The sequence below is a fragment of the Haemaphysalis longicornis genome, unplaced genomic scaffold (genome assembly GCF_048455015.1).
Source record: "Haemaphysalis longicornis isolate Haplotype H1 unplaced genomic scaffold, Haemaphysalis longicornis Haplotype H1 scaffold_10, whole genome shotgun sequence".
NCBI lineage: Eukaryota > Metazoa > Arthropoda > Arachnida > Ixodida > Ixodidae > Haemaphysalis > Haemaphysalis longicornis.
In genome coordinates, this window is record NW_027526204.1 from 107,790,594 (window position 1) to 107,817,828 (window position 27,235).

Consider the following 27,235-nt stretch of genomic DNA (forward strand, 5'->3'; position numbering starts at 1 on the left):
CAGCCGACCACCCACGCAGCCTCCCACGCATGCGCCGCGGGGTCGTCTCGGGCTACGTGGCTCGCCTTGCGCCCGGCGAAGAGGAACGTCAAAGGAACGCGCCGTTCACGGTGAATGAAACCGAGGCCAGGCCTCTTTCTCTGAGCGTTGCACGGGACCGAACGGCTTTGAGCCGTGGTCGGCAAAACAGCTACATCGAAGGTTAACCAAGCGAAACCAAGGCTGAACCAGACTAAGCCAAGCTTTTTCTTTGCATTTCCAAGGTTAGCTGAACTAAGCCGCAGCCATTTTTTTTTTGCTACAATAAAACCCGAAAAGGGTTTTTTTTTTGTTTGTTTTTTCAGTAACCAGACCGTAAATTGCTGCAAGGCTCAATCTGTCATTCTTTTTCCGTGTTGCAAAGACCATTTGGAGTCCGCAGTCTGCAACCCATCTATTTTACATAGGTCGGGTTAACCTCAGTTTTTATTAATGGGTCGAAAAATCCAGCGTTCACCATTCGCAGCGGATGGTACCAAAAACCTGCTCGGCGCCTTTTAACTAGCCAAACAAAATACCGTGACAGGGACGGTATTCGAACCCAGGAATGCATGGTACTTAACTGCCTTTACTACTACCCTACACCCACGCCACGCAGAACACGGCTTTCCCTAGTGACACTAGCTTTCACGGGTGACGAAATATGAGCACAAAAGTATGCCGAGGATAGAAATAAAGCGCACACCTCTCATTGCTTAGAGCATACCTCAGAAAAATTCCCTGTGCTCTCACGTGCACTTACATGCCTTGAAGCAAAAGCATACTTATCAAACTTTTTCTGCGACGTCTAGTGGGTGTCATGCCAATATACAGTGCATACACAGTAACGACAAAGTGGACACAGATGCGCACACTGCGTCACATTTGAAGCCTGTAAGCAGATTTAGCGCCCACAAGGAATTTTTCGTGGTTAGGGCTGGTATCACATGGTTTTTCTAAAATAAAAGGTTAGCAACTTGTAGACGTTTCCAGGTGGCTAAGTGACACCCCCGAGCATAAATCTTCGCCTTAAGGTGCCTCAGACCACGGGTAGGCAACCTGTGGCACATGTGCCGCATGCGGCCCCCAGCATGATATAACCCCCCCCCCCCTTTCGCCCCTTCCTATCTAAAGGCCGAAACACCAGTTTTTACCTCAAATGTGGTTATACAGGATACAAGGAGAGAATGGATTGCTTCCAGTTGGCATTGTCCCCAATCATCACACTTGCCAGATTATCGTCAGCTATTGTCAAACTTTATTGAAAATTCGCCAAACTTTTCCTTTGTTTGCAAAGCCCAACCCCCCTTCCCCCTTGATTTGCCATACGACGTGTCGAATTCATGAAACTCTGCCCTCCACCTCAAAAGGCTTCCGACATCGCTTTAGACCTTAAGGCTTAGGAACATACCACTGATACAGGAATGGCAACATCCCAGCTGGAATTTGGATACCCATATCATGCACATATTGTGCTGTGTACACACACTCCATGCATATCGATGGACAGTATTAGAGTTGCGCACTTTTAAAGACGTCTTTCTTGGGCTACTTAAATGCAGAACTTTTGGTCTGTATGTCTGTCTGTCTGCAACTCAATTCTGCCAGCCTGCCAAAGTGAAACAGAAACTGTGCAAAAGTCATATATCCACAACCAAATCTAAACGTCTAAGTCCGGTGGCAATGTTCATACTTGTCAACATTGTTGAAAAAGAACATACATTACGCAAAGATGAGGCACAAAAGCAATACATAAGTGACATTTGCAGTCTCCCTTTATGAAAAATTCATGGATGCTCGATTTTTGCAATAGCGAATTCTACATCCACTGCAGAAAAAAAAATTCCCTCCATCGCATGCTGTCGCCAGCGCCACTATACCTGGTGGCAGCACTTGAAGATATCAAACGGCAGCAGTAACGAAAGGTACCACTAGATAGGTTCCACGTTCTGCTTGGAACGCTCGGGGAATAGGGCAGCGTGGCTCTATAAACGTTGTAGTAGGGTGCCTCGATTCCCGCGCGTCTCCGCCGTACAGCAGCGCTGGCATCGAGGCACCCGGCCTGGTGCAGTGGAACGCAGTAAATTTAAATTGACTTCAGCAAACCCCTAGCATGTTTACCCTGGGAGGAGCGTGACGGGAGAGGAACGGCATGAGAGGCGAGCGATAAAGCCAAGGAAGCATTTACTTGGCAAATGTATATCGTTTTTCGTCGACATTTGCAGCGAAAAGAGCAGATACGCGGCAATTTTTTTTTTTTTTTATCTCAGGGGTTTTCTCTTCCACAGGTAGAAACAAAACAGGAGAACGGTAGGAACAAAATTCCAAAATGTGAAATCATTTTTTATTCTTTTTGGCTGCAAACGCACAACCAATAATGACCAATGGTACCATCACCTTTTATACAGAATCAAATGGCAAAATAGTAAGAGCAATCGATCATCACGCCCATTGCTTTCAACAGTAGTACAAAATTACGTTGTTGCATGGAGAATCCTTCCTGTCCGGATGTTTCGAAAGTAAGCGTTTACAAGAAAGTGACAGCGAGAGCCACAAATATTTGCAAAATAAATTCCCCTCCTAGGCCTAACAACACAGCCTGCTGATCAGCTATTACTTCAATCTCATGATAAATAATATGAAAGTATTGGGCTAAAATCCGAATTCTCGCCAAAAAGAAAAAAAAACAATCAAAAAGGCTTGCCAGCAATTTCAAATTTCCGTGATGGGCTCATGTACAATTACATTGGGCTAACGTCAGCACCAAACAAAGTTGCCAACGATCAGGAGGTTTCGCAATAGTGTGCACCATTTACCTATTAGAGAAAAAATGCAAGGGAACAATTTTGCTCACAAAAAGAAGCTGTTTCAAAGCGCCCTGATAATGAACACAGTTTTTTGCTTCAGACAAACTCTCTCACAAACCATACAGAGACAATACCGACCACACTGCCTTCTCAAACAAGTAACAATTACAGCCACCAAATTTGACCAGCATCAAGGTCAAATTTACCAACATTCCGTCACATTCACTGATATAATACTTCTTTAATCCCTTTTTCTTGTTTTCAGCTATAAAAATTGTTTATCGACTCGTCACAGTGGAGATGCATTTTTTTTTCTTAAAAACGCGTAACAATAAAAAAATGTTTTTTTTAATTTAGCACGCCCTTCTGCGGTCGACGTTCTTTCTCGAGCACGCGCAAGTCCTCCTAACAATCCACCATGTTCACTTTTCTTTTTTCGTATTCTTTTTCGCTGCCGCGGGGGATGCCTTGGGCGTCTGTTGGTCGCTGTCGGTGGCGTCGCTCTCCCTCTCTCCCGTAACCTTCTCTTCGGCGGGGTGGTCTTCATACCTGCACAAGGTGCAAGCGCGCACGGAGTATGTTTGTCACACAAAACCAGCAACCTTCAGTGCATTTTGATTGATTGATTGATTGATTGATTGTGGGGTTAAACGCGCCGACGCAATGCAGGCGATGAGGTGCGCCATAGTGGAGAGCTCCGGAATAATTTTGACCAGCTGGGGATCTTTAACGTGTGCCGAAATCTTGAACACACGGGAGTTCTTGGTTTTTGCCTCCGTCAGAAAAGCGGTCACCGCGGCCAGGAATCGAACCCGCGACCTCGTGCTCAGCAGCACAACGCCTTCGCCACTGAGCCATCGCGGTGGGTAACCTTCAGTGGAACACTTGAAAGAAGACACTAGTCTCAAAACAATTTCTCTTGATTTTTAAGTAAACTCTGAAACTTGTTAGTCTTGCTGCTTTTTCCCACTCAATTCAAATATCACAAAATTTTTTGAGTCAGTCCATTAGTTTCCAACGTAATAAAAGAAACTAATTAGCCATTTTTGGAGTAACAATAGACAAAACAGTACTATACTCGGTGACAACTTAAGAACGGCACCGGAAGTTGCCGCTGTGCCTTATCACCGTAGCCAGATGTTTCTCGCGCGGCGAGGGCGTTACTGGGAATATTTTGAAAATGGCGTGAGCCGTTCCCGTGATTTGTTGGACTTAATATGCTTATAAACAACTCCAGTGACGACAAACAAACTGCGTGAGGCAAGGCAGACGATATCAAGCATTCATAGCAAACCCCTTTCAAAACGCGCGCGAACTGACGTCACGGGTCCAGCACTTTGGCGGAGTGATACACTACATGAGGTGGTGCTGTTCTTGAGTTATAACCGAGTATACTCACAAAACTCTAATCTTTATACTTCCTCATACTATGAACACTGGTGAATGCACTATTGGCGGTGAGCGCGAACACGGGCGGCATTGCGAAGCGACGTCGGCTTAGGGATTCTTGCATTTGTCGTCTGCTTCACTCAGGCTCGCTCTCCCTGCTGTTTCTTTGCGTGCGGTTGACTTTTGATGCTTGTCTGCACCAGATGTTGTTCGTGCGTAACTTTTTATCATAATAAAAAGACTTAAAACTGCGTACACTAGCTCTAGGCATGATTTAAAGTAGTGTTTGATACCGCCCCGAAAGAAACCTTGCCTCTGTACTCTCTGTCAGCTTCTGTATTGAGCAATCTTTCGAAGAAAGGGAACAGCCAGCTGACAATAACCGACAACAGCAAAAATGCAAGACCGAATCAAATTCCAGGCCTACGGGGCTGTCGGCTTTGGCAGAAGGCATATTACGACTCCCGGTAATCGCATGTAAGGTAAAACAGTTTTTTCAACCTTGCCGAGTGCTTGAAAGTATTGTATCGCGTCACTTTATGTTGTCATGCCATGAAAATATGCCGACATGCACTATGGGGCGCAAAAAATGTAGTTAGAGTTCCAAATTACCTACTGTGTGCATAGGCGCGTGCTGGTTTTATACCAGGCAATTCTAACCAGTTTGGAGGCTCCTGGAGCAAAATGAGTCATGTCTAAGGTAAGAATAAAGTAATACTATGCTTCCTCAGACCTGGACGGGTATTTTGGTACATTTCCCACAGCAATATCTTCCCAATACATATGCATTATAGTGAAACTGAACTCAAGAGGAGCAGGATGAGGAGGAGGAGGAGAAAACTTTATGCTCCTCAGTCCAGGGCAAGAGAGTAGGAATAATTTTCTTCAATTCATCGAATGTCATCGCGAGTAGGCCAGGATTTGTTCTTTACGCCTGAAGGGGTTAGTAAACAATAAAGCGCTGCTTGTATCATGGGTTTCGATTCTTGTTATACTGAAAACTGGCACGTACACTATTTGTTGCGTTGGTTAGCGAGTATACCAAGCACTCAACACCACGATCATGTCCTAATCGTTCGGGTTGAGAGTCAGTTCGGTGGTTGCAATAAAAACTTGGGGCACAAAAGCCACCTTTCAAGTACTCTGGACAACGTTGTCTGCGCCGTTTCGCGGTGGCATAGCACAAACTTCCTCGTTGCATTTGCATGTGAATAAACAACGCTGCGGATATGCACCTTCTTGAACGCAGCCATAACGAAAGCCAATTTCTGAAGAAGGTAGTGTATGCCTTTCAACTTTGTGAGCCTCCCAAACATCCCCAAACCTACTAATGAGACAGTTGTGACGGTGCAAAAAAAAAAAAAAAAAAAATGTTCATCTGATACAAGTCAACAACAATGAAAGAAATAGAAGACAGCTGCTTTATTTCCTGCTGTGCGATGCGCATGTAGGGGCCCGCTGCTTGGTACGTAGCATTAGACTGCGGAGTCTTCATAAGAGCATTGAAAAAATACTTTAGGGAAGACTACGCATTTTGAATGCTTATCGTGGAGCTCTGACCGCTGAACCTCGCAAATAAGCTAGAAAGGACGAGTTACACACGATCTTCTGACCGATGCTCTGAAGAAAGTTGTTCTCTCTCTCCTCGTGTGTTGCAAACTTCTGCGGGATACAGCTTGAAATTATTCAGGGGTGTCAGAAGCTGGCCAAATGACTGAGTTGAAATATGCTTTTTAATGCACTAAAGCAGCAAAGCGGGCGATTTCTAGCGAAGGTGCTGCTGCCCGCCACCAGCGGACGACAGCGGCGCGAGTCCCTAAGCTGACGTCAGAGCCAGGGGGCGCCACTCAAACATCTCGCCGCCAATAGGAAGTGGTTTCTCGACGCACTGCTTAGAACTAATTTTACAACTCGTTAAACTTCCGCACTTAAAATGGGCGTTCAAAAATGGTTCCTTGCCACTGGTGCCACCAAGTTTAGCGAGCAGAATCACTCACTTGAACATGGCGGTGATGTCTCCCATGAGCAGCGCAACGGTAAGCGGGGCTCCTATACACGCGGGCACCAGGTACAGCAGCGCCGGCTGTGGGGGGGTGAAAACCAGGGCAGAGCAAGTGCAAAAACATTACTACACTGGTGCATCCAGTCGAAAGCACACTTGTTGCACCCAGCAAAGGGAAGGGGAAGAAAGTTTCTACCACGACGAGAATTTGGCAGTCACACCACAACCCGCCAACAAATGTTTTAGACGGGTCCAACTTGCCTCTCCGCTTTTTTATATGTCACCACGTCAGCCTCCAGAACACTTTTATTGTCACCCATTGATAAGAACCGGAAAAAAAAAATTTAGGTACACTGAAAAACAATTTGGCTTCACAGTGGAACTTAGAACCACGTTTAGAAAAAAAAAAAAAAAAAGAGTGCAAAGTAACTAAGCGGGGCAGCTTGTAAAAAAGATAGCCACCTAGACTGGACAAGAAGTTATTGCAGGTGGTTTGCATGAAACATTTTAGCTGATGGAGTGAAGTCTTTGGGAAGTAGTAAGCGGCTTCACGATGGCACGAGTAATTTTTACAAAGACTGTGCTCATTATTTGTTTATCGTGACAAGCTGCCTCTGTTGGACCGCGACACATCTGTGCCTCTGAAACCAGCTTGCTCGTTCCAAACTTGAAACGTCAAGTTTGATGTCAAAAGGCCCTTGTTTAACAACAGTAGCTTCGCAAGAGCCATACTAACCACAGATAAGAAGACACTACCTTACCCATTCTTTTCACAGGTTCGATCTAACACAATGGTGGAAAAACTCCGTGACAAAAAGTGTGACGACAGAGTCACTATTCTATAGCGCTGTTCTGACCAGCATTTATGTGAAACTGACCACAGCAAAGTATCTTTCCTTTTTGTTTTCGCTACTGGGATACGATATTTCATGCGGATAAATTCCCTATTATGAATCGAGATTTCGTTATACTACAAAAAAGGAAGGGGGGGGGGGGGGAGAGGACGATGAAATGTGCTGTTCCTTACCTGGGCGTGGTTGAAATAGATCATAATGAAGATGGTCAGGGCCAGACCGAGAACATAGGCGACAAAGCTGCTCACAAAGTAGAGATTCCTTTGCCGATTTAGACTGCAAAAAAACAGAAAAGACAACTGGGTTCAGTCTACAAGTCGGAACCATTTTAAGGTCACCATGACGAGGTCATCACAACGAGCAAAAAGTGGTGATGTTTCAAAGGATGCTGTGAAAAAAAGTAAGTCATCTAGTAATCAACATTACACAGCAAAATTAAAGAATTGCCAAAAAATGACTAAAAAACTGCAGACAATACAGATACAGAGAGAAAAAGAGGGAGAGACACAAGCTTTTTCTGACGTTTCTTTTAACTAGCCCAAATCTAACGTTCTACGAAAACTGCACCTGCTAGGTATGAACAAAAACAACACTGAGATTAAATGAGCACGAAAACCAGAATTATTCTTCTCAGTTTTCTTTTGCTTGTATACCTGTGCCACACGTACAGGAAAGATGACATTAAGTGTCTAAGGCCTTAAGGTACCGAATGACATTAATTGAGCGGGCCATGCTACACACGAAAACGCAAAGGCATTAAATGTGTTAAGTATGATGTTGATAATGACCAAAAAAAAGAAATGCACTCATATTTTAGAATTTTTTAACCTAGAGAAAAACGTCTTACAAGGGTTAAAAAGGTTTTTCGTGAAAGAAAGCGTTATGAGAAATAGTGTTTTCTAAACAAAGATGTGAGCAATTTCTAAAAGTGGCTTCAGCAGCTGCCGTCGCCTGCCAGCAGTAGCCAAATCCGAAATATTCAGAACGACGAGTAACACGATGTTTTGCCTTTTGCTGCAGTTTTAGTGAACTTGGTCTCCTTCAGAACCTCGCCACTCAGAGGGCACAAAAAATAGTCTTATTTTGAAGTTCAGTTACGTTTCCATGTCAACACTCTGGTGCTTAGAGTTTCAATCGTCCACTTTGGTGCCCCTCGCGTTCAAGAGTAGGCAGATTTACGGTGTTCGCAACGGCAAATGAATTGTGTGGAACTCCTTAAACCAAAAATGACATTAAAACTTAAGGCATTAAGCACTTGATGTCATTTTTTTGTGTATGTGTGGCATGGGTACTAGTGGTTTTGTTTTATTTTCTCTAATTCACCGATATGGCTGTTAGCTAGCGCAGTCTTTAAGAAGTGTGACTTCACACTGGCCAACATGCCATAGCTTCTCGGCAGTCAAGTACAGGTTAAACCATTTATAACGTAACCGCTTATAGTGCGGAAGCAGATATAACCCAGGTTTTCCTGGCCACCAGTAGGCCTCCCACAGAACTCAATGCTAAGCATACCACTTAAAACACAGTTGGCCAAAGCACAATACCATTATAGTGCGGTTTTTCGGCGGTTCCACCTATCGACCAGCGCAGCTGGGGCATCGTTTTAGGGTGGCAAAAGAAAAAAAAAGGGGGGTGAAATCAACCGCACCACACAGCGCGCACCCCCTGTTCTTCTCCAACTTCAACATTCAAAAGGAAAAAAGAGGCACCCTTTATTTTGCGTGCATTCGATAACCACAACTGCCTTTGCTTGACACACCTCGGATGATACCAAGCCCCCCACGCACTACACAAGGTCCCATTAGAACTTTGTGCAGATAAACAACCACACCCTTATCCTTTTCGAACATCCGGAGATGGTAAGCCGCGCAAAGCCGGTTTCCATTGCTTGTATGTTGTGCGAACACAAGGTAGAGCACAAAGGAAAAAATCCCGCTTGCGCTGTTATCACAACGTCTTGCGGCATCCGTTCATGGAAGCTAAGAAACGCAGCTCCCTCAAAACTCAAACAGAAAGGAAGTTAATGCTGCGCTTGCCGTTAGTAAGACCGCGCTTGCAGTTCGCAAGACCCTGCAGCAGCGGCTGAAGTGAAAAAGAGAGAGAGAGAGAGAGAGAGAGAGAGAGAGAGAGAGAGAGAGAGAGAGAGAGAGAGAGAGAGAGAGAGAGAGAGAGAGAGAGAGAGAGAGAGAGAGAGAGAGAGAGAGAGAGAGAGAGAGAGAGAGATAAAGACTGTGCCTCTGTTTAGTGCCGCGCGTTTGAGTGATGATAAACAAAAAATGACTCGAGAGGTAGGTTGCAATGTGGTTGCATTCGTGCATGTTTTGTTTATAGTGCAGTACCACTAATGGTGCGGATTTTTGCGGCTCCCATGACACCATATTTTCGCACGTATAACCCGCACTAAAAATGCGAAAATTTCAATGGCAAAATAGGGGTGCGGATAATACGTGGGGCTTTTTCTTCAGTGCAGCTTCATGGCAATGCGCGCTGTGCCTTGAAGCTCTACTGCGCATTGTGCTGTGAAGATGACCTTGTGTACAGCAGTGAAGACGGCGGCTCAAGTGATAGCTTTAGAGAGAGCAGCGACACTGAATGAATTGCGACTTTCGCCTTGCAGTCAGTGTATTCTATACGCTTTTTCTGTATACATTGTATGCGATGTGCTGCTTGAGCAGTAGCTTTGGTGCAGCCTTTCCTGTATGAAATGTGCAGGAATACGCGAGGATTTTTTTTTGTTCTTTCCAGCCGGCTGAAAGTGGGGGTGCAGATTATATAGGGTCGGGGGGTTATACGCGCGAAAATACAGTACGTCATAAGCGGACTACACTGCACAAAATTTTGGGAGGGAAGGGGTAATTGCACTTGCAAAGACAAAAGTCTAAAATGGAGAGAAATTTCAACGCCTACACAACGATTATTGAACCGAAATTATTGAACTGTTCAACATTTTCTAAATAAGCTGTATCGAACCTAGCTAAGGCCCCTGCCACACCCCTTGACAATGCCCTATACCCTTCTTGCAATTTCCTGTTTTGCAATTTCTTACTACACCGTGGTCATCAAACACGTCAATATTCCCGTCAAATGCACCATCGATCACATCAGCTGACCTGACCCTGTAACTCTTGAATCGCACTTTGCCTGCCAACGTATCCCCTTAAATGGTGAAATGCCAGAATAAAAAAAAACAGGGAATACGCAACGCTACATACAGGGCCTGGAGAAATTAAAGACAGCCCAGCTTGAAGCAGCTGTGCCACAGCTACTTTCCCTTTCCTACCTCCTTTAGTACAGCCTCTGCGAGAAACTCAGCCAGTCCCAGCTGGTAATGACTGATCGCACGTAACCAGGAGTGTACGAACACTCGAAATTTTCTCATACAAGTCAAATTGTTTTTGGCGTTCGAATCGAAACTTGGATATTCGTTACTTCTGGATATTCAGGCACACCACAGATTCAGGTGCACCACCAACTGCCAAACATGCTGCAGCCCCCGAAACTTTGCGCCTGAGAATGAATTGTTTCAGTGTGATCGTGGAAATGCAAACACTATGCGTGGTACTTTTTTTCTTTTTTCACAATTGTGCGTGTCGGACTTCCCGAATAAAAAAAAACAAGACCCAGAATTGGGTCACGCCACTCCCACCTAGCCCACGCTAGCCTTGTAAAGCAGGCTCCAACACTTTCCTGGAGGAGCAATACAAGCAAACCTAGTAAAAAAAGTTACTCGCAGCAAAGCTAGGAGCCAAAGACAATTGTCACAGCACGAGAGAGGCAGTTCAAGTCTCAAACCGGGTTCGTCACCCTCCAGAGAGAGACAGAGAGGGAGGGAGGGAGAGAGAGAGAGAGAGAGAGAGAGAGAGAGAGAGAGAGAGAGAGAGAGAGAGAGAAATTTAATGTGAGCTGTCGCGCTGGCTTGCTACGCAAGATGATAGGGGGGAAAAGAAAAAGAGAAAATTGTATGTCGCATGATGCGCATAAAATTCTCAGCCACGTACAAACACAAGTTTTTCGGAAAACTCTCTATAATCCTGTGCTCCGAAAAGACACCGCCAAAAGAGCTTTGGTTGCACGCGCAGACTGACTAGGACCCGACCAAGGGCCCAAACAGCCCTCAACTCAGGTCCCACGCCAAGCGGCCTGCACAAAGCTAATATGAGCTTCTGCCTGTGCACGATGTACTTGGAAGACACGCGTATAACATGATGGACGTCTCATTGTGTGTCATATGTGGAGGTGAAGATGCCTGCTGGATCTTGTAGAGGTAATGCCCTGTCTAGGCCACATCCAAGCACAGTGTAAATGAAAAATGCAAAACCCACCTGAAGTCGAACCGCAGCAGCAGGGCGATGAAGATACCGGGAATGACGATGTCACCCAGGCCGAGCATGGCAAAGTGGCTGCCGGCAAAACCGCTCTCCAGGAAGTCCTGGGGGAACACCACTGAGAGGCAAAGGCAAGACAGGGAAGAGCTGTAGCACACCCACTTCCTTCCTGCCTCGCTTCATCACTCTTTCTGCGACCACGAATTGTGCACCTCCCCCCCTCCCCACATCACCTCCTTCTTTCAACCGCATTTTTACGTTCAGCCCTTTTTTACATGGTTAGGCACTACAAGGTCTTGGAGGGGTGCAAAGAAATTTTGTTATCCTTTCTTACGAAAGTAGAGAGGAGTGCAAAAGCTTCGTCCAATTCAAGGAAAGTGCGTCCTATCGATCGTGAAACCTTCAAAGTCCCGAATCGTAAAACTAAGAACGAACCGATGTGACCATTTTTTGCGCATTAAGTAGCCGCATGTACGAACGATCTAAATGTATAGCGATATGTGGTTTACGAGGTAAGGGTATACTATCGTACTCCTTGTTTTGTCTTATCTACAAGTGTGTTTTTCACGATTTCCGAGTAACCCTTCTGACACAATAGAAGCCCAGTTTCACGCAAGCGCCGTGCGTCTGGAGACCTTATCGGAGCTTTTCGGTCAGCCAACCAGTCTGTGGGGAAATGCATTACCTTTTCGACAGGACGCCACCAACCCCACTAAGCTTTAAAAAATCTGTCGGCAGTGAAGCCTGCTTACGTGCTTTCAAGGAGAAAGCCATAATGGCTTCCCCCAGCAATTAATCAAAGACTCCTCTTCACTGCTACATCGCGAAGGTGTCTCTCTCTTTACGTTCCTTCCTTCGCCTTTTGGCACTAACTGCTTCAGCAGGCAGACTGGCGACCCTAGCTTCCCCAGAGACCGTTATTTGTGGCTGGCCTGCATCTGTTCCACTCACGTGCCAACACATTCACCTGTCACGTGACATGAAGTCAGTGCAGCGCGCGCTCTTATTCCACTGCTGGCACCGTGCAGAGGTGGCGTGGTGGTGGTAAGTGTATTAGGCTCCCACTCTGGAGTCAAGGGTTCAACTCCCATGGGAACCCAAATGGGTTTTTGATTTACTCTCTCCAGCAGTCACCATTTTCAGGGCCGGACAACGCCTGTTTTCTCCAGTGCGGGTACTTAAAGGGATACCGAAGTCAAAATACAAGGTGCTCTAGATTGATAGATTAGCTCTCTGAGAAGCATGAACATACCACTCTTACGCGTAGCTTTTTTTTAAAAAAAGGGTAGAAAATAGCAAAAACGTCAAGACAGGTACTGCCGCCACCTATACCGTGCGCAACTTGCATTGGACATGCTTAAAACCCTTTCGCTGTCACTGACGTACCGGTACGTTTTTGCATTTCCCCTCTGCAGTGTCACTGACATACCGGTACGTTCTCTATTCTGCGTTCAAAAATTCGCGCCATAGCGCCAAGCTGGCGCGTCTAGACTGTTAGCACCATCTGTCAAATCTTTCGTGTAGCTCGTATTTTCATTCGCTAGCTCTCTCCCGGTATATTGAAAAGTATGCAGCGACCGCGCCCACCTTTCATTGCTGAGGGGGCTTGGTCGCTCCAGGCGCTGTACTCTGTTGGGGTGAGTGACCATGCGGCACACATGCGATTACGGGTGCAAGGGTTGTTGTGCCATCCCCAATGGGTTTCTATCTTGTTTTTTATTCTGTTACCGCGTTTGCTACAGCGCGCCAGGTTTTCCCAGCGCCCCATTGCCTCTTCAATAGACCGAAGCATGACTCAATCACGCCTTTCGCTCGCTCGCCATGCCCTAACTTGTCGCTGTCAGCGGCAAATGAGGTTGTTTTATCAATGTTGTATCCCGTTTTTATCTGTATCTGCCATCATGATTTTGCAACATGTCATTTCTGTGCGTTGTACGGGCTGCTAAAAGTTCTCCCTCCATGAGCGCGGTTATTTTCGGATGGCTGACCGTGCGGGGCCTTCGACTGCGGACAGGAGCAATCGTTGTCCCTCATGGCAAACTGAAAATATCTGGAAGACAGGCGATTTCTCACCCAGGCTCTCTCCTTTTGCCGCGTTACGTTCCGGACGCTATCACAGTCAAATAAATCACTATGCTGCTTCCCTGATATTCCGGGAACCAAGCCGACAGTGTGGGTGCGTCACGGCCAGAAACATTCGACAGTGACAGGGTTAAACCATCTGGCATGCGCAACATCTTTCCTGGCTGCCGCTGGATGGCGCTACTCGTCTATACTTAAGGCAACGGTACCACTTTTTGAGGAAACCTGAGAGTTTGGGAAAGCCCGACTGATCTGACCGAAACTGACCAACTTGGTACGCAGTGGCGTTGCATCCGGTTGCTTCTATACAACTATCAGGGTTCGTACGGGCTTCAAAAGCAAAAATTCAAGGGTTTTCAAGGACTTTCAAGGACCAGAAAACACATTTTCAAGGCCCCCCCATCTAATGTATTATCTGGGATAATTTATAACTTTTTCAACACAATGCAAAATTTCGTTATTGCCCAATACCTAAGCACATTAGTGCACATTTAGATAGGCACTAACAGGTTCTTGAATGCTCCCCCAGCTTTATTTTTTATTTAAGAGTTGGTATTTAGAGGTTTTTGTATTTTCTTAGTGTTTTGCTGAGGCTTTTTGATTTCAAAACTTCATTCATTAATGTTGCCTGCATCTCGTGCTTTGTCAGCAAGAGTATCAGCTGAAATTAACTCAGCAAGTGTTGCTGCAAGGCAGGATGAACTATGCACACGTCCACCATTTGCACGTAAAAGCAAACGCAGATGGAGCGTATGAGGCACAGCAAACACGCAATGAGCGGCCGTCCAGACTAGATGGAACATGCAAGATAAAGAACAGAACCCGGGTTTCACTGGATTGTATCGTGACATGGATTCTATTTAGGAGTGCTGCTCCCAATGTTGCCTCGTAATAATGAGAATCCACCAAACTCGTAATTTCACGCAATACACTGAAACTTGATTGTACAATGTTTCTTTACATTTTTAACACCTAAAATTCACGGCAAACACTTTAAATTCTTGTGAAAAGATAGGGCCATTGGTTCTCTCCAGAAAAATCAAGGGTTTTCAAGGACCATTTAAAAATTCCAGGACTTTTCAGGCCTTGAAATTGACACTTCTAAATTCAAGGGTTTTCAAGGTTTTCAAGGACCTGTGCGAACCCTGACTATACATCACCGCTGCCTCGCTTGCTTCTGGTTTATCGTGACACCAACAGTAGCTGCAGTCGCTGTTTGCGTCACGTTTGATCTGAATTTGATTAGCGATTTCTCAGCAACTGCAGCATCTTTCGGCACCGAATCAACGCTAAATTGGCTATGGGAAGGTCAGCCTTTCATTTGAAACCAACTTGCCGCCCGCCTTCAGTGTCCCTTTAAGGCTTTCACCTCAAAATGAAGTAACTGCCACACTCACACTTGATGGGTGCCTCGAAGGACTTGGCAACGGTCACCATGACGTCAGTGCCAAAAACCTGTTCGAGGAGAGAAGGAAAAGGAAGAGCAAGGTCAGAGGGGTCGAAGGTCACACACGACGCACGCGGTGGAGGGGGCCAACCTTGGCTCTCAGGGCCCGGCCGTTTTCCGCTCACCCAGAAGACGTCGTAGACGAAGAGGCCGCCGAGGAGAATGCAGCCCGTGGCGACCGTGTTGATGTGCAGCAGCTCCACGCCGTTGATGGCAAAGGCCAGCCCGAACAGGTTGTTGGCCACCCAGTGCTGCAAGGAAGGGGTAGAAAGGCAGAGGGACGGAATGAGCGACAATGAGCTCACCATGTCCACTGCAGGACCAAGGCCTGACAATCGTTAAAGAACTGACCGCGACCATAAAAAGTGCAGAAGCAAGGATGTCTCAACTCCCGTACGAAAGCCCTGTTCACAAGGCTACCGTACGAGGGACTGTGAATGGAGCCAGATTGTGAACAAGGCTGGCAGCCGTAACATCTTTGTTTTTACACGTTCATGGTCGGACTTGGTTTTAACTGTCATTATTCTTCCCGACCAGAAGGGCTTCCACTGTACTCTTATATCATGAGAAAGGCCTCTACCATAAACTCTCAACACCGCCCGTCCATATCATCCGCATTAACTCCTGGCCCCGAAATCCTTAATCTTCCCCTATTTGTTACATCGTCCCTTGGTAGCCGGTCTCTTGCCGTATTGATCTGGACTTAAAGAGGCCCAAAGACAAAATAGAAGTTTCGTTTAGTAAAATTTGTATGTGCTTATTTTAAAGGGCCAGACAACCAAGCTTTGCTGGCTATAACGAATTTAAAAGAATCGGAAACAAATGCAGTTTCTGAATTGTGCGCTGAAACAGATGGAGTTGTTTGGACACGTAACGTAGTGTTGTGTTTAGACACTGCACGGCACCACTTTTCAGACTTCAGAATGCAAAATTAAAATTATGTCTGCCTGCTTATTTAGAAATTCTTTGCGGTTACCCCAGTAAACAAAACACTCCACAAAAATCAGTTGTCCGTCCCATTGAGACCAGAGTAAAATTTTTCTGGCATACTGTGGTTTTGGCCGTCCCTGCATTTCTGTGCTCAAGGTAAACACGGAAAAAGAAATAATGGGAAGCTTTTCCTCTGTTCCCTTTATTTTTTCAGGAGCACCTGGTTTGAAGCCAAGGGGTAACTTCTTCTGATGAAGAGCAAATGAAACAGAAAATTGCGGTTGATTCCTCTGTCATAGGAATCGGTAAAACACGAAATCTGCTGCTGAGCATGATTTGCGGGTCGGCGGATGTCTTGTGGGTGTGCTTGGCGAGCGACATCCTGCTTGCGGGTTACTTCGGCAAGGGTGTACTGGAGTCATTTCCGTGACGGATATGACGTCAGTGAAATCTTGGTGCATCCCAGCATAAAACACTGTCGTGTTGAAATATAAAACCCAAAAACCCGAAGTATAACGTACTGTTTGGTTCTAAAGGTTTCTTCCCCGCAAGAAGACCCTGTGTGCAGGGGTGCACCCTTTACAGGCCGCATGCTTCGTTGTACTGGCGTCATTTCCCTAACGGATATGACGTCGCTCAAATGTTTGTGTATCCCGGAATAAAACAATTGCGTGTTAAAAACTCGTGCTCAACACAAACAAGGGTAACGGCTCTTCAAACAAATCAATCGGAAAAACAAAGATCGTACCTTCTTCCACAGGTACCAGACACCGAAGATGCTGCAAAAGATCCAGCAGGCGACGTCGTCGTACGTGAACCGGTAGTCAAAGTACTCTGCAAGGGTCCCAACAAAACACCATCAGTGTCACACTGAGCCCAGACAGCAAGTACCGGCTGCTAACGAAGACACAGTAAGCAAATCCAAACGACATTACGTGCAGAGAGTAGTGAGAATGAGGTAAGTTTATTTTTTACACGAACCCATTATTTCTCTGATTGCATATTTTAATACACAGGTTGCCTGTTTCTTCTACCCGGTATTTTTACCCCTTTCATGGATGTGCATTTGTACCCACCACTGCACCGGGTGTACCGTGTTCAGGTACAGCCACAATCAAAAGATTACGGACCAGGGAAATGGCAATTTTAGGTTATTTATTTTCCTACTGAAGCCCGACAAACTGTCGAATGCATGCGAGATGTCGTGCAAGTACTGAACTCATGAAAACTATCGCACATAGCACTCCGAGCTGCCATGCGGCAGAAAAATAACTCAAAATTGCTGCTTTCGTGGTCCGTAAACTTCTGCTCTTGGGTGCACATTAAACAAATATGTGTAATATTTAAATTTTGTGTATGTACATATAATACGTGTGTGTGTCTACTTTCTTACTTCAATATATATCAGAGAGTACATATGATTACCTTTGTGCACTTTTATTTGTATTCAGGTGCATACACCTGTACATCATTCTCTTGTATATACTGTTTTTATCCAATTACTGCAAAAGTTCAACCATTTGCATTAATTTTTCCGCTGTTCTTTTCACTGCCAAAAAGTGGGGCAGAAACCCTGTCAAGCTGCATCTTAGCAGCCTTTTGTTTCTGCCCTCATTATTTCAACTTTGTACAAGATTACAATGCTGAATAAATGAACCTCCAAATGTCTGCTACATAGCAGCAAATTCATTGGAAAGGGACACTGAAATGGATTCGTGGCTCTCTTATCTGTGCCGGCATTAAGTACGTATAATCTTTTTCCCTACTCAGTATAAGTCAAGAGCCTTAGCTGATCTATAGTTGTTTGAAGAAGATAAGCACGCCGTGTATCAGCAACTACTGCACTGATGTCACATTCACTTCCGATGTCTTCCGATGCTGCTTTCGAGAATTCATATTAATTTGTTCCGAGGCAAGCACCCGACTTTTTCTTTGTTCACACACGCATTAATTAGGACAGAGACACTTGTAATTTGTTAAATCCCCCCCCCCCCCCCCAACGGCTTGCACGTTGTCTTGTCATAGATGAGGTCACTAAATTGGTGATGAGGATGGTGCAGGTCAATTTCAATTTATTCTAAATTTTACTTTTTTAGAAACACTGCACACTCGAAACACTGAACCCTTGGACTCTCAAAGAAACTGAACTCTCGGAAAACGTTTTTTTCTCGGACAAAAATGCGAGCAAGTCCGCCTCAATACCTACCCAGTTCTACACCTTAGTCTTGCCAGGTTATTGTAGTACACAGCTCATTTCCCTGCCCCTTCGAGCTAGTGCCCATTCACCCTGTATTGCACGTGATGAAATAATAAGCCAAAGTCGAAGTCAGGGCCGGTCAACTTCAGCGCAAAACTGCCTTTCACAGACTTTCCACACAACGCACTTGGCTGAGCTTGGATTAGAATGCTAATGAAAGAAGGCTTAAAACAGCCTTGACTGGGCGGAAGACACAACATACAACCTGAAGCTTTAAGCAACGTTTTATATTTTTAGGTTTGTCACTTTCATCAGAACAAGTTTCTGCAAAACTATGCCGTTTATGATCCAAAGTATTAATCCTTATGTGACCAGTAGGCTATAATTTAAAACTAAAACAACTTTAACAAGTTACACAGAACGCCAACAGTTACAAAGTCACAGGGGGATCGTTTGCAGTACTGTTAGGGGAGCTATGATATCAGATACAGTAGACTTGCAATAATTCAAGCCCAGAAATTTCAAACAAATTTCAAAATTTTGGTTGGCCCGCTGTGTTTTCAGCGCATTTTAAATGCCGCTTAAAATTCGAACTTCTCCACTGCAGAAATTCGGTTAATAGATAATTTTGGCTTGTCCTTCCCGGAAAATATCTGCTGAATTTGCCGCTTCTGGCTGCACATTTGTGTCTTATATAATTAACAGTCACAACTAAAGCCGATTACTTGCATAATTGTAAAAGCAAAACTGTGCGCCAACAACAGTAAATGAATTGAACCGGCTGCTTTTTTTATTAAGTGCGACTAACACTTCAATACCGTGTGAGAATGTTGTATTATTAAATATACGTGAATGTTTCATTACAACACAACTTAGTATGTTGCCCCGAGTCATATTTTCTGATAATTCCAACTTCTAACAATTCAAACAAAATCCTGGAATCTTTTACAGTTTGAATTATCGTGAGTATACTGTACCTGCAACATGGAGAAGAATGTAAGGTATAGAACAAAAGGAAGTGCCACTTGTGGAATTCAATAAAGGCAGTTACCCACGCTCCATCAATGAAGCTACCACTTTTGCCACTACTCTCCACGTATTTGCGCAACCGTGCAATTCATCGGGTGCAAATCCAAGGGCAGTTTGTTCAAGGGACGTTGTTGAGTAATACAACCTTTCACAACACCGAATTATTTTCATTCCCACAGAACTGGACGCGCTCCTCAAGCTTTTCAAAAGAAACGGTCGGCTTCTACGCACAATATATGTGTTGTACACAACACGCACGCTGACATCTCTACTTCTGCCTGGCATCAGCTCTGCAGAGAAAGCCAGATGCTTAGCAAGAAAAACTCTGTGAAAAATTTTGACACGAAAAATTTGCCATTCACAATATTAAGTTGCAGCGGCCTAGTTTTGCACGGGCTGCAAATTGAGGCAAGCTTGCGCCGTACACAAAAATCTTTTCCCATCTTGTATCAAAAACAATTGCCGCACCTTGCACTAGTAGTGCAAGGCTGGAGAAACAGCAGAGCTGGCAGCCCCTCTCCTTTCATCAGAGACCCGGCTGTTACACCTCACACTTGTTTCCAAACTTGGCCCTGAAAGTGCTTTACGACTGGCAGGCCCCGATAGTTGTGTCCGCAGGCTTTCACATCTCTCCCAAAGTGGGCCGACCGCGTTAACCCCCGCTAGAACCCGCAGCAACCGGCATTACGAACTCGGCGTCGGCGCTCCTTACTTGAGGTGCAAACACACGTGAACTGGCAGAGAGAAGAGCCCAGCAGAGATCACGCCACGAACGCTGGGCAGAGTGTTTTCAAAGTTCGAGCTGGCCGACGCCGGGCGCTACTCACAAGGCACACGCTCACATGCGCTCGGTGTTTTCTTTTCGTATTTTTTTTCTGGTAACGCTATAAGGCAGAACTAAAAGCTTGACCTGCTCTGCTCTTAAAAAAAACAAAAACGAGAGAGAAAAAAAAAGGTGCACTTTCTAGCAAGCGAACAAATTTTCCTTTTACAGCAGCTTCGGATACAGTGTATGCAAGCCAAAGCATAGAACTAGTGAGTCGACTTAAGGAGCAGAGCTCATGCTCTCTTCTTTGCAGTGTTTAAGCGAAACAAAACGCACCTTCGGTCTCATCAGCCTCTGTCGTCGAGTTGCGCTGGAAAGAGATCCTGTACTCCCAGCGGTAGAAGTCGCTGGGCAATATGCACCGCATGACGCGGCCAAACGATGGACTGTGAGGGAACAAAAAACACGAAACACCGAGTTTCATGACATGTTACCGAGACTTGCAAACAATCTTAGTTGGATGAAACTGCTGCAGGCAAGCAGCACTATCATCCGTGAGGTCTTCTAAGCCTTTTTCGGGTTGCGGGGAAAGTGTCACGCCACCATATAAGGCTGCCCAGAACTTATGTTGCGAAATCTCGTCATGGATGGAAAGCTTAGTAAAAACTAGCAGCTGAAGACATGGACACCCGCTGAGGAGATACAAGACAAAACTAGAAACCTACGACACCAGACATTTTTCTTTCTTGCTTCTGGCACCACTTCATCCAAAATGTTTTTTTTTCCACGGGCATTATTTTTTGGAGCAATTGTAGCCAGCCACTAACTCCTGCTCATTCATGCCAAAGGTGCACTCCTGTTTATAACATCAGGTAGAACGCGAGTTTGGTGGTCAACTACGACAATGTGTAGAACTCGCAGCTGGTTTCAAAACTTTCATTTAAAAAGTTGGCTAAGGCTATTGGGGCAGCATAGATTCAGCAGCATGAACTGATTCCTCACAAACCCTTCGGTGAAATAAAACCATATAACCTAAGTTAGCAATTTTTTACTTCCAGTTTTCTTCAGCCATGGCTTAGCTTACAGTTAAAAAATTCCAACTTGTCAAGATGCCCCAGCTTTGTGACCCTGAATCTGCCTCTGCTAGAAACAGCTGGTAAAGTTAAATGTACCTTCGTTAAACATGCCACAACAAAAGTTACTCCCTGAGGCTGCCCAGGCAAGCGCACAAAAGCAAAACACAAAATTGGCCCCAATTGAAACAGTCAAAGAACATTCAACAAAGCACTCTCGCGGGGATCAGCTGTTTTTTTTTTGTTTTGTTTTTTTTTTTTTGCTACCAAACGCCACAGTCCAAAACTTTCCAAAGACACAGAAGACACAGAAGCATTATCGGTGACAAAGTTGCAGCTGGCAACACGACCACTAAAGCAGACATTTTTCTACCACTAACTTCCAGATTCAACACGATTTACAGCACCGGGAGTAAGGAAAATTTCGCTGCTATACCAGGTCCATGGTCACAGTGCAAAACACACAGAACACACAAGTCTACAAGATGTCTATATGACGTCTTCCTCTGCAGAAACCTAACTTAATAATAAACCCAACTCCCACCCTCCTAAATTATCATGCTGACTAATCAGTGTTTGTGCCAATAGCTCTGCCAGCTGTTTTTAACAGAATAAGTCGCCCCACCCTCAAAAGAGTAAAAACCAGCTGTGCTCAAATTGAGTCACACTCACCTCAATATATGAGCCATTGCTAATACTCCGAGGAGGAAGAAATAGCCCGTAAGGAGGAGGTTGATATACTCCTTTGAGAACAGCTGCAAGATGAAACAGAAAAAATAAAACACCAGCCTGCCACTGGTACTACAAGTTTTTCTGGTATATGTTTTAACAAGGAGTGTTAAGACGCGACAGTTCTTGCGCATCATGTACTTTCAATAACTATTCCTGCTTTACTAGCACACGGAAGTGACCCATTTAGTGAGGGGACACTGCCCAGTAATTTTGTTTATCAGCCGACTGGTAATGCGAGCAGCCTGGGCTGTGCGGCAACAAGGTCACCTAGGTTACACGCTTGCACCACCAGTGCTGAGAATAGGGTGGCGTTGAACTGGAAGCTGGGTTACTCAGTTCCCAGTGTCCAGTGCAGACCAGTGTCCAGTGCAGGCCATCGTCCACTAGCACTAAAGCTGCAAGCGCATACCAACCCTGATGCATAACTGCTTGCCATGAACACCTGCCACGCGCGTCATTGTGGGGCATCAAGTCTGGTTTCTAGCAGTTTTAGGCAAGCATACCCACGTTATAGCACGATGGCAGCCCACAAAAGTGTGCACAAATACAGAACAGCTGTTTGCTTGTTACTCGTTACAGAGGGCAGGTGTAGAGAGCACACATGTCCGAGATAGGCATAGCCAACATCATATGCCACTTACACAGCATTCCTGACTGGAAGCGATCAGCGCAGACTAGGGATGAAACGCTTTGAAGCTAACATTTCTGAGGCTCATGTTTGTTTTTTGTTCCCTTTATTGGCCCGAATAAAGGTTTGTGAAAAGTAGCAGTTTTGTATTGCTGGTCTGTTCAGAGGCTACTTCGTGCCAATAGGCAGAGCTGAGGCAGTTGCACGAGCCAATCAGAAGTCGAAGCAGTGGCATCAGCCAATGAGGTGAACAGAATAACGATTGGGATGCTCCACGGAATCCGAGTGCGTGTCGCCCGCTCCCATGAAGCGGCAGAGGACGGCATATCCTGCGCAAATGTTGCCAGTGCCTCTTTGCGCCTCACAACTATAACAGCGGCGCGCATGGGGTTAATAAAACTGCACAGGCTCTTCTCGTTGTCCCAACACACAACAGTGTTTGCAAGTTTGCAATAAACTGCAACCTTACGTACTTTCTCTTTCTCAGTGCAACTGGATTTAAGTGGGGGGTTTTGAACAGCTGTTGACTGCACTGGTTTAGTCAGAACGATGATTCGAAACACTCAGTACTATTACTGTGTTTAGGCTTTATAGGTTCTCAGGGGGCAAATCCCGATATTCCAGCTTGCAGTACGATATCGCAGACGACGATTTGATACTCTCCTCTTACCTTGAAAAAAATGTAAAGACCGAACAGCGCGCCACTGGCGATGACAGGAAACATGGCAGCGTCTTTCCTCGTCATCGTTTCGGGTTTTTCACCAGATTCCTGCGAACGGGAACAAGACCATGTTAGCGCTAAACGACAACAAGCACAGGCAACACTCAACAAGAGCCACTAGATGAGGATTCAGAGTATCGGCACTCTTTTCTGTCACTGTTGTATGCCGTCGACTGTGGCCATTGGTCGAACTGCGTCACGTGACATTTGTTTACCCCGGATGTCCCATGGCCGCTGACATTTTGGTGCCACTCTGTTGCCGCGCACACACTGTTTGATAAGTCGTGATTTTCGGAGCGCAGTGTGGCTGTATGACACATTGAGAGTGAGTTTTAAGTGCGAATGCACTTCTTAAGCGAGCCTGAAGCGTCTGCCGCCGTCCGCATAGCAACAGCTGCGGGTGCGCGCGCTCCTCGTCTTCCTTGGTTACGGGGGGAGATGGGCGCGCGCTGCCTGGCCGCTGACATGGCACATACCCACGTGGGGGATTGGCCAAGAATCGGGCGTGAGAAGGGCTAATGCACCCGCTTAAAGGAGTACTGACACGAAATTTCAAAGCTCCGCTCTAGCAATCAAGTACAACGACAACACAAATAGGTGTCTGTGAATAAATGCATCTTTCTTTCTTTGTAGTTGTGTGTGTGTGTGTGATCTCTCTTTCGCGAACATTACCGAACCGCACAAATTCAACTCGTGCATTCGCACTTTCACATTCTTCCCCTCGGGGAAATGTGGGGAATTTTTTAAGCACCCAGACAGAGTAGCTATGCCATGCTGCTCTGTACTGGACTGTTTCAACCGGCGGGAAGGTAGAAAACGCCTGCATCACTTCCCGCTCGGAAAAAACGATGGCGGCCTAGCGTAAACTATGGCCACTTGAAAAACGTAGCTTAATTAGTGGCTCTAGTGCAACCTAGAGCCACTAAGTAAGCTACGCTAGCATAACCAAGCCTGACCCTATCGCACCGGCGCGCTGTCTCTAAATCTACGAAAAGTAAACACAGCTGTCATGGTTGCCAAGCGGCGCCCGGACCAATGCCGCCCGTCAATGTCAGCCGCAATAGGGCGCATAAAGCTGGCCACCCTAGCGTCACGAACCAAAATGGCTGCCACTTTGCGTCAGTGTCATTACTCTTAAGTGTAGCTTATTTAGTGGCTCTACGCTCAGCCACAGCCACTCGATCACCCCTTTTGGCGCGGCCAGCCGAATGATCCTCTTCGCCTGCGAGAGCGACAGTTCTCTTCACTCCGCCGCGTCGCCTGTAGTGCTCGCCATCAGCGATGCGGCGGTGGCTCGCTGACGAAAGCAGCTGCGGCGGAACGAAAGCGTATTTGTTCTAAAGTTCTTGATCAGGTGGTTTGGGTAAATGAGAGGAATAATGGGTCATTTTCCTATCCTGAATGTGGCCCAACACGCTGTAGTGTGTTATCACTGAACATGTCTCGAAACATGGCCGTGTTGCTCTGGTGGTTGTCCGTGAAAATAAGGATGAGAAACCCCGCCTCTTTGACCGCTTTCAGCACACTGAGCGTCAGTTTACACAGTTGGTCATGCTTTAGGTTACTGGTAAAAAAAAAAAAAATCCTCTGGGGATAATGTAAGCCATGGAAAGACCCCGCAGGAGAAAGAAAAGGAGTCTGTTGACTATTTCGGCGGCACCAGAGGTTCGAGGTTCAGAGCCGATACCAACAGGCCTGAAAATTCTGTCAACTTGACAACCACAAATTACTTCTTGCTGTATTGACATTTCGCCAATAATGAGGCTGCATGTGACTCTTATTCTGACCGCAAGCTGTGTCTTCACTTGGAGCCATTCCTTTTCAGGCTTGTTGAAGATCCGACGAACTTTTGTAGCGTGCTTCGACACGGCAGCTTCAGCAAGGCTGAAAGTTGGGCTAGTTGGTGTTGACTTAGAACCACTGTACCAGGGAAAAATTGACAGGGACCTAGAAAGAGAAAGATTGTCCCGTCTACTACTTTCTAGGTCCCTGCCAGCTTCAGCAGTTTTTTTTTCCCACACACGATCGTAACGTTTACAAGATGTCGCCTTCCACAACACACATTCTCACAGTGCGAGCTCCCGCCAATTTGGCCATGCATTATAAAAGTTGATGATCTGTTTCATGATGAATTTCACATTCCTATATCCTCCTTGCACGGCTTCCGAAAGGGTCTTTAGAGTTTACGCGGCTCCGTTGTCCTCATACTGCTGGACTTTTTCTCTAAAATCATCACAGGTTCGCTGAAGTTTTCGCAAGCACTCGTCCGGTCTCTGCACTTTGACTTGAAGGCAGAGTGCGCTTCTTTTCATCTTTGCGCTACTTCCAACGAGGTAAATGTATGGCATTCTTCAGTTTTTGATTAATTGATTGTAGGGTTTAGCGTGCCATAGTGGAGGGCTCCGGATTAATTTCGACCACCTGGGGATCTTTAACGTGCACCGAAATCTTGCACACACGGGCGTTTTTGCTTTTCGCCTCCACCAGAAAAGCGGCCGCCGCGGCCGGGAATCGAACCCGCGACCTTGTGCTCAGCAGCAAAACGCCTTGGCCACTGAGCCACCGCAGCGGGTCATTCTTCAGTTTTTAATCCACTTTCCAAGTGTTCCTCCCCACTGGCATCCTCGCCCGTAGTTACATTTTCTTGAGGCTGGTATCCAGTGTCAGCGCCGTCGACCTCGGGTTCTTCTAGACAAGGGTGCTTGATGTTTTGCTTTTCCGCCCCTAACGCCGGTGCCGATGAATTGCTTGCACGCGTTACGTGGCATGCAAAGCAGACGTTTTTGCTCGTTGGAATGAGACGGCAGCAAGCAAGTTGGTATAGCATGAAAACTGAGTCGGCACAACTGTTGGAAGCAGCAACTTGCATTTAATTCCACCCTTGTCATCCTTGTAGTCTGCAGTGAACTGAAACAAATGCCCAGCGGTCTTGAAGCTTCGCTGACCCTGGCTGCCCTTGTCACTCCCTTGTCAGAAAATGTTCAGCAGCCGAGCATTCCAGACGTGTTTCTTCATCTGCAGTTCGTGTTAGCACAATTCTGGGTTTCGTGAGCATTCAACTTTTTAAAAGCGACACGCAACATTTTTTGGGCACTGCGTGCAGTGTAATACATCCACAGGCTGGTAAACCCAACAGCGGTCACGGAAAAAAGAAAAAAAAAAATCGACGTTGCAGGCTGACCAGACGACAGCAGGGTAAAAGTGTCACAGATTGGAAAAAAAAATACCCCTTCGAACGAAGCAGTGCAAGCAGGCGAAAGGCACTTTCTTCACCTATAAGCAGCGCCCCCACCTCCCACCGTGGCGAGTGAGTCAACTGCTCTTTTCACGCGCGTTCTTTTCGCGAAACGAATCCGCAGGCCGCATCAAAAAAGGGGAGGATCTAGTGGCCGTGGCTCTATGCAGCAGTCCACGGCGTCAAAACACTAGCGTGCTACCATAACCGTGTTTTATCCAACAGATTGAATGAACTTGGCGAATAACAACACACAAATTACGACGGCGGTAGCGGTGGGGTCAAAGTTTAAAGACGAGCGATCGCATGCTTTATTGCTACTGCAAAATTCAGTAACCACGACTAGCGCATTTTCTCTTGCCACACGAGTCGGGATCTGGAACACGACACCCTTACAACAAGTTTCTCGCTTTTAGAAATTAGAGTTCGCTGGTGTAACAGTTGTCTAAATAACTCGGACATTAAGTCGGCGCGCTTGATTTCCCAAAGGAGACCAAAACAACAACTAAGGCAACAGCCTTAACTTGTGAAGCCGAATGACACGTCTCCTAAGCAGCGTCACAAACTCGTGCTAGTTTCACATCGTGCAATTACAGTGCAAATGATGTGACCGCCAACACAACGCCGCAGTAGAAGACACGGCAAGTTCAATAGCACGCCGAAGCCTGCGCCAGGTGACGGCGGTTTCGCTGCTTACGTGTTCATAGCGGCTGACATATGTTGCGGCGGACGGAAGGCAGTACGAACCTTTTGTTTCCGCTGGTGTGTGACAGATTTGAAGGAGCCGAATATGATGGGGAAGAAAGCCATGAGCATGATGCTGGCGTAGGCGACGGCTTGGCCCGCGGGAGTCGGCTGGTACTTGGCTGTTTCATTCTTGACGGCCTCTTGAAGCGTCTCGTTGACCTGCGCTATCACGTCGCCCGCTGCGCCCGCCATGTCTACAGCAGAGAGAGACCACCCTACGCGCAGCGAGAATGAACGGGGAATGCGCGCCGAT

General features: G+C 46.1%; 1 protein-coding gene across 1 annotated transcript; it reads right to left on the minus strand.

Annotated features, from left to right (window-relative positions):
• Positions 1–2,340: 2,340 nt before the first annotated feature.
• LOC144159067 (signal peptide peptidase) lies at positions 2,341–27,235 on the minus strand. Its single transcript, XM_077690327.1, has 11 exons — positions 26,983–27,235; positions 22,950–23,048; positions 21,592–21,674; positions 20,183–20,292; positions 16,603–16,688; positions 15,050–15,175; positions 14,875–14,932; positions 11,393–11,513; positions 7,244–7,346; positions 6,212–6,297; positions 2,341–3,374 (listed from the first exon to the last, which is right to left on the minus strand). Exons 1-11 carry the CDS (start codon positions 27,172–27,174, stop codon positions 3,248–3,250), a joined length of 1,191 nt encoding a protein of 396 aa, XP_077546453.1. The 5' UTR covers positions 27,175–27,235; the 3' UTR covers positions 2,341–3,247.

Coding starts and splice junctions, on each gene's coding strand:
- LOC144159067 (XM_077690327.1), bottom strand. CDS start 27,174: ATGGCGGGCGCAGCGGGCGACGTGATAGCGCAGGTCAACGAGACGCTT. Junction 21,675..22,949: donor GTCTTTACATTTTTTTCAAG/GTAAGAGGAGAG, acceptor TTCATCTTGCAG/CTGTTCTCAAAGGAGTATAT. Junction 20,293..21,591: donor GCAATGGCTCATATATTGAG/GTGAGTGTGACT, acceptor GTTCCCTCACAG/TCCATCGTTTGGCCGCGTCA.